The sequence below is a fragment of the Lacerta agilis genome, chromosome Z, assembly GCF_009819535.1.
Source record: "Lacerta agilis isolate rLacAgi1 chromosome Z, rLacAgi1.pri, whole genome shotgun sequence".
In the NCBI taxonomy this organism is placed as follows: domain Eukaryota; kingdom Metazoa; phylum Chordata; class Lepidosauria; order Squamata; family Lacertidae; genus Lacerta; species Lacerta agilis.
In genome coordinates, this window is record NC_046331.1 from 5,963,512 (window position 1) to 5,977,211 (window position 13,700).

Sequence of the window (13,700 nt, forward strand, 5' to 3'; positions counted from 1 at the left end):
CCAAATGCATAGCGTTCCTTCTTTCCCTCTGTTGCAGCCTGATGGAATAGCTGCTACAGTCTGACAGCTGTAAGACAGCTGAGAGAAATTGGTCTATGGGCAGAGTTGATTGGACAGCCCTGCATGCTACAATTTTTTTGTGGCTGGAAATTACGTTTTGCTGGGTAACTTCCAATTCTTATGCCAGGTTAAGTGATGTTTCTTCTAAAACACACACCCTGTTGGTGCCAGTAAGCATGGCTCTGCCATCATCTTGCCTGCAGCCTGTTCATTGGAGAACCCTAGCAGTGACTATTGTTATGAGGCTTTGATCTCTGTTACTGCACCCTTCATAATCCCAAAGCTTGTGACAATGAAATAAGCCTGTGGGAGCGCAAGTAGACAGCTCTCTTCTCTGGCCACCTCCTGCCTCTTGTGCTCTGACTCCAAATTATTTCTTCACAGGCGATATCCGGTATGACGAAGCCATGGGCTACCCCATGGTGCAGCACTGGAGGGTCCGAAGCAACCTGTATAAAGTAAAGCTAAGCACCATTGCCCTCTCAGCAGGTGAGAACAGCCACATTACAGTGACGATTGCAAGCTGGGGGGGGCAGCTGTAGTTCTTTGGCAGAGACGTCTGCTGCAACTTGCAATGGTTGGGGGGGGGGGGGTTATGTGCTGCCTGGTAACTTCTCAGTGGCAGTGTTTGAAACTCCCATTGTTCTAGGAGCACTTTGCGACAGGGGATTTCATTAGCGCGAGCAGTTTCTGAGCTCTGGGCGCAGAACTGTGCCTAAGATTTCAGATTAAAACTGCAGAGTGGAAGGAAAGGAGGACCTTTTTCTTCCTCCCCACTTCCAGCTACTCTCTGAAGACTGGAGAAGAGACGCTCTTAAGAATATTAGGGGGATGGGCAGGGGAAGTACTAGACCATGTGAAAAATGAACATAATATTTTAGCCATGGTTCATTCATTTTCAGCTTTGTATTCTTGTTATTAAAAAGTGTGCCTAGACATTCCATTGTTGCACCCATAGCATAGATTTAAGGTGCCATTTAGCTCCTAGCTTTCATGTCTCAGCTTCTAACATTGCTCAGTGGTAATACATGTGCCACACACATCCATCAGCTAGCTTCCTAAAAGACTAGAAAAAACACATGCCTGGCTATTGATCAGTTTCAGGGATGGGCATTTCAGCAGTTTCTGTACACATCTGCAAGAGAAGCAGCATTAGGGATACAGAACAGCATATTGTCTGCTTAGAGCAGATTCACTGAAAATAATTGACCAGACTAACTTAGGTCTGTTCGTTTCAGTGGGTCTGCTTAGGTGGCTATAACCTGTGGGATGCTGCCTTATACTGAGTCAGACCATTTGCCAGTATTGTCTTCACTGACTGGCAGTGGTTCTTCAGGACTCCAGGGTCTCCCCTGGGGATTGAACCTGGGATGTTTTTCATGCAACTCAAGAGCTTTACCTCTGAGCTAAAACCATGTCTTTAACAATGAATTAAGAGCCCAGTCCTCATGGTTCCATTTAGCTCAGTATTGTCTACCCTGACTGGTAGTGGTTCTCCAGGGCTTCAGGAGGGCTCATTGCCAGCCCCACCTGTAGATGCCAAGGATTTAGCCTGCAATCTTTTGCATGCAGAGCAGATGCTCTACCACTGAGGAATACCCATTCCCTAATAAAGGATCATAAGAAGCTGCCATATTCTGGGTCAGGCTGTTTATCCATCTAGCCCAGTAATGTCTAGTCTGGCTGATCTCAGGCATGGATGGTTCTGCCTACTAAGATTCTTTCACATCACCGTTTACTTGGTCCTTGTAACTGAAGATGACAGTGATTGTCCTTGTGGTCTTGTTCCCGTGGCCTTCTGCAGGCAAGGCATATTTTCAGTAGCAGACAGTGAGATGGGGCAGTAAAGATGCTGCTGTGTACAGGGAGGGGCAAGGTGGTGTCAAAATTGGTGCTATGCAAACACACCAACACTGTAAAAGCCCATGGAGGAGAGGGCTATCTGTGGCTAAACTCTACCTCCAGAGGTGAAAGCAGTAATGCTTCTGAATCCTAGTCGCTGGAAACCTTGGGAGGGGAGTTGCTGTTATACTCAGGTCCTGCTTTTTAGTTTCCATGGACATCTGGTTGGCCACTGTGAGAGCAAAATGCTGGACTAGATGGGCTATTGGCCTGATCTAACAGGCTCTTCCAATGTATTGGCTCCACTTTGTGTTTGCCCAGCACTGATCTCTCCACTTGCCGTTCCCACTCTCCGTACTGTCAGAAAGTTAGGCAAGTGCTGCTGTTCCACCCTACTATTGACTGTTGCATGTGCTCTTCCACTGAGCTACAATGCCTCCCTCCAAGGCTAGGGTTATGTCATGCCTCCATCTATAGCATTCTGCATAGGTTGGCAGCCAAAGCAGCAGAAACACTAGTTGCTTATCACAAACAATAATGTGCTCCCTTTTTTTGTATTTACCACCCAATATCGCTCTGTGTAAGGCCATTAATTTCAAGTTCCCATTTTGCAGATGAGATGCCTGAGGCTGAGAGTGACTTGGCTGAATTAATCAGCATGTCTGTAACATATCCGAACTCACGTTTTCTGAGTTCTCTTATTTTTAAGGACAACACTGTCTGATTCTACTCATAAAGTACAGCCATCAGGCACTCTTTGCCTAGCTGTGGCATCAAAGTCTTGTGGTGATGGTTCTTTAGCCCTCTGCACACTCCCACCAGAAAACATGCACTATTCTATGCTTTACACAGTGCATATTTACATTGTGCAACTCACTCACATGGAAGAGAGTGATGGCCACCAACCTGGATGGCTTTGAAAGAGGATGACCGGTGGATAAATTCATGGAGGATGAACTCTTGGCCATGAAGGCTATGCTCTGCCTCCACAGCTGGAGGCAGTATGCTTCTGGATCCCAGTTGTTGAAAACCACAGGGTGGGGATTGTGCTCAGATCCTGCGTGTGGGTTTCCCACTGGCATCTGGTCAGCCACTGTGAGAAAAGGACTCTGGACTGATTCAGCAGACTCTTCTTATGTCCATATGGTATTATCCCATTCTTTGGAATTGGTTTTGGGCGCCATTTATCTAAAAGGCAGCCCCCCAGAGCACCCGGTGGCAGGTGATAAACAAATACTCACTGATCTTGCTGTGTTGCTTGCCAAAATGGCTGCATTGAAGGTCACAGTCTTGCAAAACAGGTCCAGTGGTGTAGGTTCGAAGGTGGGCGGGTGCAGAGGGGTAAAGAAGAGCATGCTTCACCTGAGAAGTCAATCAATCAATTTGTTTATTGCATTAGCCATATGGCCATAGCACATAGTAAAAGACCAGGCAGTGGCCTGGCGCGATTTACAAAGAATACTACACCTGAGAAGTCCTTACGGAAACAGCAGTGCAGCATATACTGCATCCAGTTCTCGAATCTGCTTGCCAAGCACCAAAAACTGGAATTTGTAGGAGCAACTAATGGAGAAGGAGGTCACACTGAGCAATTGGTCAACAGTGTATGTGAATGGTGTTCCAGGTTCCCTTCTGTTGCATCGTTTCTTAACTTAAAAAATAAAAATTGTACCTGTGACATCCCTCCTCCTCCTCCCTCTTGGCTCTTGCAGGATTTTTTAATGTCCTGAAGATCCTGAACAAGGACAGCAGCCGTGAAGAACTGCTCTACTTTATTCAGCAGTATGGCTCCCACTACATAGCAGAGGCCCTCTATGGATCTGAGTTCAGCTGCACCATCCACTTTCCCAGCAAGAAAGTGCAGCAGCAGCTCTGGTTCCAGTATCAGAAAGGTAAGATGCTCCTGGAGGCTACCAGAAGTTTTCTCGCTTACACCCACTTTGCTTTGCATATCACAAGTTCTGCATATTTCCTTCTGTTGCACAGCTGAGGAGAGGGCTCCTTTCCAGTGTAGTAGCCTGGGGCCACGACTTTTTTTCTTCTCCCAGATGCACACCTCTCTCCAACCCACCCCCCCCCCGCCCGCCAAGTCCATCTGCGCTCCTTGCTTTCCGCCTACAAGGCTTTCGCTTGCTGTCCTGTTTCTGAGCCCAACACGCTGCGATCCTTGTCATCTGCTTGCCAGCCCTCTGAAAATTGCTGAGGGTGATTTGAGTAGGTTTCTATAAATGTGACATAATTGAGCTGTCTGGGAATGGTTCCGTTTTATCGCTTGCGACAATGACGGTCTTTAAGGAAGTATATTAATTCAGCAGCAGACTCATTGTGCGGTGCTATAAATAACCAGACACATCATTAAACAGGGCAATAAACTTTGGGACTTTGAAGTGATACAATTAGGTTATATTTCTAAAAGTTCAGCGATTTGCCATAGCCAGCTTGTTTGCCGCCTCCAGAAAACTACATGGCCACCTGGTTTTTGCAGCTTGCCCACCATGTACTGTTTTCAGGAAGTTGGGCCACTGCTAACCCCAGTCCTTGCTGGTTAAATTGTATAGCTTGTTGTGAAAACTAATCTCCAGAAATAATTGATCAGGGTCCATCAGCATGAAACCCCAATGTGCATGAGATAAAGATCCTCCTCCACACTCTACTTCATGTTCGTTGGTGACACAGGATGGAACTGCAGTGCACTAGAATTTGGGGGCGGGGGTGTCGCTCCCTAGGGACATTTGCCTCACTCCTTATCTGCTGGTTTATAAGGCTATTAGCTATGATGGCTATCTACTGTCTGCAGTCTGGGATTGGGCTGTGCACTGCATTCAGGAGAAGAGATGGTACACTGTGAGAATAATATACTTTTAAAGTACAGGTGAAACTCGAAAAATTAGAATATCGCGGAAAGGTTCATTTCTTTCAGTAATTCAACTTAAAAGGTGAAACTAATAGATGAGATAGACTCATGACATGCAAAGCGAGATATGTCCAGCCTTCATTTGTTATAATTGTGATGATTATGGCGTACAGCTGATGAGAACCCCAAATTAACAATCTCAACTTTGGGGTTCTCATCAGCTGTACGCCATAATCATCACAATTATAACAAACAAAGGCTGGACATATCTCGCTTTGCATGTCATGAGTCTATCTCATACAGGGGCGTAGCAAGGTAAATTGGTACCCAGGGACAATTTTTTTTTTGGTCAACCCCCCCCCCCCAGCATGGGAAGGTCAGGTGGTACCTGGTGCGAAAAAATTCTTGTCAACCCCCCCATTGATTCCCCCCCCCCCGCAAAAATGGTTTTACGTTATTTCATATTTTCTTACAAAGAAATAATAACAAGTAATAATAAAAAAACCTTTTATTTATATCCCACCGTCCCCGGCTGAAGTCGGGCTCAGGGTGGCTAACATCAGATTCATAACATTGGTATAAAATCAAACAATAATTAAATCACCTCCTAAAAAATCTCCAATTCAAATTAAAGTCTAATTAGATGGCTTTCCACAGTGTTAGGGTTGGTAACAGTAAGTGTTCTCTGAACTGAAATTTCAGCTTTCATGACATAGGAAAACAGCCAAGTGAACAGCTATTTTGGTGGAGGAGGGTCAAGATATTAACCGATATGCATGAAATTTCATATATAGATATATAATCCCTAGTATAGTAAGATAAGACCTTCGGAGCAGGCATTCAAAAAAAAAAATACAAAAAAAATTTTCCAAAAAAAAAATTCCTATTTTTTTTAAAAAATTGTTCCTTTATAATTTGTCACCCCCTCCATTACGGAACCCGGGGCGGCCCGCCCGCCTCGCTCCGACCCTGATCTCATATATTCAACTCCAGTAGCTAATGAAAACAATTGCTTACATAAATGGACTTTTCCACGATATTCTAAGTTTTCGAGTTTCACCTGTACATTTGAAGAATATCACCCCCTGCTCCCAAGAATTCCGGGCACTGTAGTTTGTTACAGATTGATGGGAATTGCAACTCTGTGGGTGATAAGCAGCAGTGCACATAGTTCTTGGGTGGGGGTGGGTGGGAGTGTTTAAAATGTGCTTTAAAGTTATTGTACATAGGCAAGTTATTGTGCATAGGCAACCTGATGCAAGACGGTGCAGGTGGATGAAATCCACAAGCTGGATGCAAAACAGTGTGACCCTCCCAACCATTTCCCAGACAGTCTTTTTCCCTCCCGTGTTTCCCTATGTGTTGTATTTTGTATAAAATGCATTCAGAACTCATCTAAATGCATTCAGAACTCATCTAACTCATCTGCTTCGGTCTTAAACAATGATAAATGACAACTTGCTGGTGCTGCCTTACTAGAGAGTGGGAAAAAGTGAGTGTGTGCTCCTCCTTCCATGTCATTGATCTTACCCACTGTGTGATTTCTGGGAAGACTTACAAATTGTTGATTAAAATGATGGTATGAATGAGTAAACTAGACTGAATCCTGTAGGTTAGCAATGCAGATTTGTGTAGTAAAGTTCAGCTTGGTTGAGGGATTTGTGCCTCAGTGAATTCCACTCAGTAGCTTTCTTTTTTTTTTAAAAAAAAAAATGTAATGTCCGTTCCCACAAAGAGAAACCTTTACTCTTCTGCATCTCACTTCTTTACTGATGACAATACACCAGGGGTTGCCAGTGTGGTGCCCATGGGCACATGTGCCCACAGAGGTGTTTCTTGGTGTACCACAGGGCTCCCCATTCCCCATGACCTTAAGTTTGGAAGAAGAATCCAAGAGGACAGTATTTGTGTGTGGTGCCCACAGTCAGTTCTCCAGTTTGCCACTGTGACCATGGGAAGCAAAAAGAAGGTTGTCACACCCTGACCAACAGAAAGATTTATTGTAAAGTATGCAAATAAGCTCCTGCCCACCTAGCAGTTTGAAAGCACGTCAAAGTGCAAGTAGATAAATAGGTACCGCTCCAGCGGGAAGGCAAATGGTGTTTCTGTGCACTGCTCTGGTTCGCCAGAAGCGGCTTAGTCCTGCTGGCCAAATGACCCAGAAGCTGTACGCCGGCTCCCTCGGTCAGTAAGGTGAGATGAGTGCCACAACCCCAGAGTCGTCCGCAACTGGACCTAATGGTCAGGGGTCCCTTTACCTTTATGCAAATAAGCATCTTTGCATCTTGTGTCAGGGCAGGGTGTTGTGGCATTTTTGCTTTCAATAACCTGGCTTTCAAATAATGTAGAGTTCCTTTTTGGAAAGTAGCATAACAACTGCAGCTGAGAGGGTTTGTGAGGGTTGAAACCAGGTTATTGTTTCTTTGCTTATCATTTTTTTAATGCCTTATTCTTCCACCATAGAGCCAACCATTGTTATCCTCTCTCTCTCTCGCTCTCCACCTCCCACAACTTCACAACAATCCTGTAAGGCTGAGTGTCATCTGGCTAAGCTAAGGCTGAGTAAGGATTTTAACCCAGGCATCACTGCTCTAACTCCTATACCACACTGGTCCTCAGTTATACCTGTATACTAATTGAAACCACAAGACCAAGACAACAAAACACCAATGAGTGATCATGTTTCTGGTATCTGCCATTCTGTCATCTAATTCCTCTTGCATTGCTTCACCAGTGTGAGGGCAGGAGAGAAACTACCCCGACCTTTAAAAAAAAGGAGAAAGAATTTGTTTGGGGAACATTTCACTGGGGGACAGCCATTACACCAGCCACCGTCTGCCTCAATCATACCATCCTAAACATATGCAGCTGTCCTGGACTGATTCATATTGTCTACTCTGAGTAGCTCTCTCCATGTTCTTCCCCAGCTTGGAGATGCTGAGGATTGAACCTGTTGCTGAGCCTCTATACCTTAAGCAACATGCCTAAGAAAAAGGGCAGAGTTCTGAGATGGAAGATTAGTGGAATGACTGTTGTCATCACAGAGACACATCTCCATCGCTCTAAAACAGGGACGGGGAACATTTAGCCTTCCAGAAGTCCTCCAGTTACCACCATCATCCTTGACCACTAGCCATGCACAGAGGGGTGAGGGGGGTGGCAGGGAGTTAGAGTCCAGCATCTGAAGGGTTACAGGCTCTCCAACACTGTTTAAATTAATCACACAAGATCTACCAATATTGTAAAATGCTGTAAAACGACACACTTGGCGAAAAAGATGTCACAGCTGAGCCATGGGACACCCCATTAAAGGTAAAGATGTCACTCTTGATTCAAGTATCAAAAACAGAAAACTCTCTGTCTTCTCATGGCTGCTGGAGCCACAATAGGCATTTTTTGGGGGGAAGATTTCAGATTTTGATAATTTAGATTATTACTATAATAAAATATGGCAGGATACTTCACTGAAGAAAAATTCACATACATTAAAAGGTAAAGGGACCCCTGACCATTAGGTCCAGTCGTGTCCGACTCTGGGGTTGTGGCGCTCATCTCGCTTTATTGGCCGAGGGAGCCGGTGTACAGCTTCCGGGTCATGTGGCCAACATGACAAAGCCGCTTCTGGCGAACCAGAGCAGCGCACGGAAACACCGTTTACCTTCCCGCTTGAATGGTACCTATTTATCTACTTGCACTGTGTGCTTTCGAACTGCTAGGTTGGCAGGAGCAGGGACCGAGCAACAGGAGCTCACCCCTTCACAGGGATTCAAACCGCCGACCTTCTGATCAGCAAGCCCTATGCTCTGTGGTTTAACCCACAGCGCCACCCCATTAGTTCACCATTTAAGCAGAAAATCATGTTTATATAGGTGTGGCTGAGTATATCCTCAGAAACTGACTGTTGACTATGGGATTAATTTACCTGAGATTCAAAGCCCAAGCTTGAGAGCTACCACTAAAGGTATGTGTCCCTGATCTAGGTGAAGATACCCAGAGTCCTTCATTGGAAGATCAAGAGAAGAGCCATAACTCAGTGGTAGTTCTGTCTGCTTTGCACACAGAAAGTTCCAGGTTCAAGCCCCGGAAGCACCAGGTCCCTACCCAAAACTTTGCAGAGCTGCTGCCAGTCAGTGTACACTGTACTGAGCTTGATGGACCAGTGGTCTGAGTCAGTATAAGATAGATTCCTATACACCGAAAACACATAGAGAAAATATGAACTCTTTGCTTCTTAATGCTTTAGAGGAGATGGTGGGGGTCTTCTTAAATAGCCCTACCTTTACCTAAAATTTCTGCTCCTGCAGCTGCTGCTGAAGGGGGGGGGGGAGAGAGAGAGAGAGATTGTGTTCAGGCTGCTTCCTTTTGTGTTTAAGAAATAATAGGAGTCAATACAAGAAAGGAAAAGAAACCCCTAATATCTGAGTAGCAGGAAATCAAACTTGATGAAGTTACCCTGTGTACGCCCACAGGAATTTCTGTTTGCTGCTGTTGCAATTACTGCATCTCCTAATAGCACAAGAGAGAATGCTTCTGTTTCTTCCCTACCTACCAAGCATAATTTGTTTTTAAGACCTTGTGAAACAGACCTGCCATTAAGGGGGAGGGAGGAGGCGAGAGAGGAGATGAAGTGTTTTTAATAACACCATCTTTTTCTCTTATTATTATTTTTGCAGGGAACATTTAATTCAATTTTCTCTCTATTACTCAGCCTTCTAAAAAACACAATGCACCCTCAAGCACACACCCAGAAACAAAAGGCACAGCAAAACACATTATTTGTGCAAGTGACAAAACAGTTACGCAGCTGTTTATTAATCCACATATGTGTATACCAGTAGCGAACGTGGGTGAATGAGTGCCTATCAGTGTTGGAAGCGATACAGGGGCAAACTCAAAATGGTTTCTACAACACTTAGGTGTGCCTCCCTACATACACAGATGTGTAGACATTTTTAAGTTAAGAGAAACATGATGGGATGAGATGTGTGGAACCAATGTAGCCCCAAGGGAGCTGAGCGTGCTCAGCTGTACAGAAGGGAAACACTTCATCTCAGTTGAAAGAGGAAGATAGACCCAAGGAACAGCAGCATTCCTGTTAGGGGCTGAGGATATGATGCAACCTTTGTTTCTGGTCCTTTTTGTAAACGTAAGTGTGCATGCACATGGACACACACACACAAACACACACGTGTGTAACCGACGAGCCATTGAAATTAATGGAGCTATGGTTGGTATTATACATTCGGAGCATTATCATACTACTTTAAGCGCTCATCATTTCCCCCAAGGAATCTGAAGCTTGTTAAACTGCAGTTCGCTATTCCCCTCACACGAGCTAACAATTCTCGGAGTGGTTTAACAATATTTTTGTAAACTGCTTTGAGGTTTTATTACAATTGAGCAGTACAGTCAAAACTCAAATGTAATCCATTCCAAAAGACCACCTGACTTGCGAAACGTTTCAGGTTCAGAGTCGCGGCTTCCGATCGGTTGCAAGAGCTTCTTGCACTCAAGCGGAAGCTGCTTTGGACGTTCGAGTTCCGAGGAACGTTCGAGAACCGGAACACTTCCGGGTTTTTGGCGTTCAGGAACTGAAACGTCCGGCAGCAGAGCTGTTCGAGTTCTGAGGTTTGGGTGTATATACATTTTATGAAAATAATAGTAATATTTCCCTCTTCTCTGAGAACAGTGGTTCTGTGAGGGGAACAGGGGTCTCGTAACAACTCTCAACACCCTTGTTGTTGTTGTTTAGTTGTCTTAGTCGTGTTTGACTCTCCGTGACCCCATGAACCAGAGCATGCCTTGGAAACTCTCACTTTCTTCTCAAAGCTTCTCCTTTATGTCCATAGTTTTATTGGCAAAGTACTGGAGTAGTTTGCCAGTGCCTTCTCCATTCAACACCCTTAGCTTACTACATTTCCCAGGATTCTTTTGGGGGAAGCCAAGACTGTTTCAAGTTGTATGATCCTGTTTTAAACATATAGCCCATGTGAGTCATCACTCAGTAAAAACCCATTGCTCTGGCTTAGCAGCTGCTTGCAAAAGCAATTCTCTCCTCACCAAAGCAGGAAAGGCCAATTCAGAGTGTTCTGCTTTGCCAAGAGAGGAACGTGGACTGCAGCTGGGGTAGAAACGTCCTGTGTCTTTCTCCATCTGTGCTGAAAACAGGACAGCAGAGCAGATGCAAAGTAAGAGCCCCCCCCCCCACACACACACACCATACAGCGAGCATGTGGGGCGGACCTCTGTGAATCACAAATGCACCATAAACTAAAATGTGCCGTTCCTCTCCCCTCTGCCTATTTGCTGTCGGGAGTGGAACAGATGGTGGGCTTCGCTTAAACTGCAATGTGGCTATTTGGCTAAAGCCAAGGCAGTCAAGTGCTCCGTCAGCAGAACAGAGTGGGCTTTAAGTCCACTTAAATGAACCTACGGCTTTCTCAAATGCTCTCTGTAGTGGTATATGGACTACAAAAGATGCTCCCTGGAACAGCGTATGCGGCAAGTGCTTATTTATAAAACACAATATTGCTTCTGCGAATCAGTCTGGCGCAGGCTGCCTGCAACAGCCAGCTCATAAAAAGCAAACATTTCAAAATTGCAAAATAAATAAATAAATATTGATAGGCGGCAGCCATAAATGTAATGTGCCGTGGGTGAAGGCAGCACAGCAATTAGACAGAAGAGACACACACATACCCCAATCCAGGTGATTATTTGCAATCTCAGTTGTTTCTACATACTGAAGCCATTCTTTGTCTCTCAATTTGGCATAAATGCCCCACTGGCAGGGCCCAACCATTAAAGCTAAATCCCACACAGGAAGGGGCAGTCCACACCATCAGCTTTCCATTTCATTCACACAACTGGGATTGTGGGTCACTGTCCCTGTATTTGGGATATTACCATAATTTGTTGTTGTTGTGGTTCAGTCATTCAGTCGTGTCCGACTCTTCGTGACCCCATGGACCAGAGCACGCCAGGCATGCCTATCCTTCACTGCCTCCCGCAGTTTGGCCAAACTCATGCCAGTCGCTTCGAGAACGCTGTCCAACCATCTCATCCTCTGTCGTCCCCTTCTCCTTGTGCCCTCCATCTTCCCCAACATCAGGGTCTTTTCTAGGGAGTCTTCTCTTCTCATGAGGTGGCACAATCCACCTAATTTTGAAGCAATATTTGGCTGCAATCAAATCATCTTAAAAATAAAAATAGTACCCTTTCACTGTGCTGCAGATCATTATGTAGTACCTCATGTACAAACCAGCATGAAAAGGTCTGCTTATGTTGGAGGTAAAACAAGGTTCTGTTTCTCATGATGATGAAACTCGGAAATATAGCAGCTTTTTAAAAAAGTTAAGGTTTGGGTAAGGGTCCCAATAGCAGAGGGACAAGTTCTCAGCTCACCAATACTATCATCCAGGTCTTCTTTCTCCCTAATTATGCCCTTTTACGAAACAAAATAGAAAATTCTTTTCAGTAGCACCTTAGAGACCAACTGTGTTTGTTCTTGGTATGAGCTTTTGTGTGCATGCCCTTTTATAATGTGAGTGTGTGTTATTGGGTTGTTTTTGTTTTTATTTTGATTATGTATTTTGTGGTTCTATATTCTGATTTTACCCTGTGAGCCGCCCTGAGACCTGCAGGTTAGGGCGCTATATAAATCTGATAAATAATCATAATCATTATTGTATGAATATTATTCCCCTCTACTCTCTTCCTCTTCTTCACATCACACAACTGCACGTCATTAAGAGAATACAGTGGTGCCCCACTGGACGAAAGGCATTCGCTAGCGGAAGGATGCCTCGCAAGACGAATTTTCCTATGGGCTTGCCTCGCAAGACAAAAAAAATGCTGATTTTTTTTTAAAAAAAAAATCCGTCAAACTGCTCTTCCCCCGTTGGTGCTTCGCAAGACAAAATTTTCGCTATACGACAGCACTCGCAGAACGAATTAATTTCGTCTTGCGAGGCACCACTGTACACACAAACACACACAGTCTGCAAAATCCATTCCAAGTGCAGACTCTGGGATCTTTAGGACAGAGTTACAGAGCCACACTAGCACACCTGTGGTGTTTCTAGGTGCTACAGTCAGGCAAGTGTGTTAGTGTGTGTGTGTGTGTGTGGGATGTGCCCCTTAATTATTTACACTCCTGCACGTTTTTTTGGTATCCATCACCTTAACTACAGGTGAAACTCTTAGAATATCGTGGAAAGGTTCATTTCTTTCAGTAATTCAAATTAAAAGGTGAAACTAACATATGAGATAGACTCCTGACATGCAAAGCGATATATGTCAAGCCTTTATTTGTTATAGTTGTGATGATTATGGCGTACAGCTGATGAGAACCCCAAATTCACAATTTCAACTTTGGGGTTTTCATTAGCTGTACGCCATAATCATCACAATTATAACAAATAAAGGCTTGACATATCTCGCTTTGCATGTCATGAGTCTATCTCATATATTAAACTCCAGTAGCTACATAAATGGACTTTTCCACGATATTCTAATTTTTCAAGTTTCACCTGTATAACCCTGCCTTCCCTGAACTGTCTTCAGGGAAAAAAACCTAAAAGGAAGCTTGAAGAGAGAGCAGCCTGCCAGTCCCCCTTTTTGCAAGCGTAAATTAGTAGGAAAGCTATCTATATATCCAGCTCTTGCAACTACAGTGGGAGCGTAGTGATCCTCTCTGTTCTACATAATACCTGTCACATCCAAAGGATTTCATACCAATTAACACTCCACTCTTGCTTGGCACAGCCAGAGCACAAATGCATATGCAGAACCTTGGCCTTCCCCAGCCCACGTTGAGAATGCAAGGGCCATGATAACTGGAGCTTTGGTGAGCTGTGAATTTCTTTCTCCCTCCAGCAAACCAAGCCACTACAGAACCAGCTTGAAATCATTTCCCCTGCCCCAGCATTTCTGCAAAGGCACC

At 44.6% G+C, this 13,700-nt stretch overlaps 1 protein-coding gene across 1 annotated transcript in view; it reads left to right on the top strand.

Moving 5' to 3' along the window:
• ASTN2 (astrotactin 2) overlaps positions 1 to 13,700 on the top strand; it is a 627,871-nt gene that overhangs the window by 460,020 nt on the left and 154,151 nt on the right. The window contains 2 exon segments of the mRNA XM_033137815.1: positions 445 to 549; positions 3,615 to 3,794. Coding sequence (XP_032993706.1) covers positions 445 to 549; positions 3,615 to 3,794 — 285 coding nt within the window.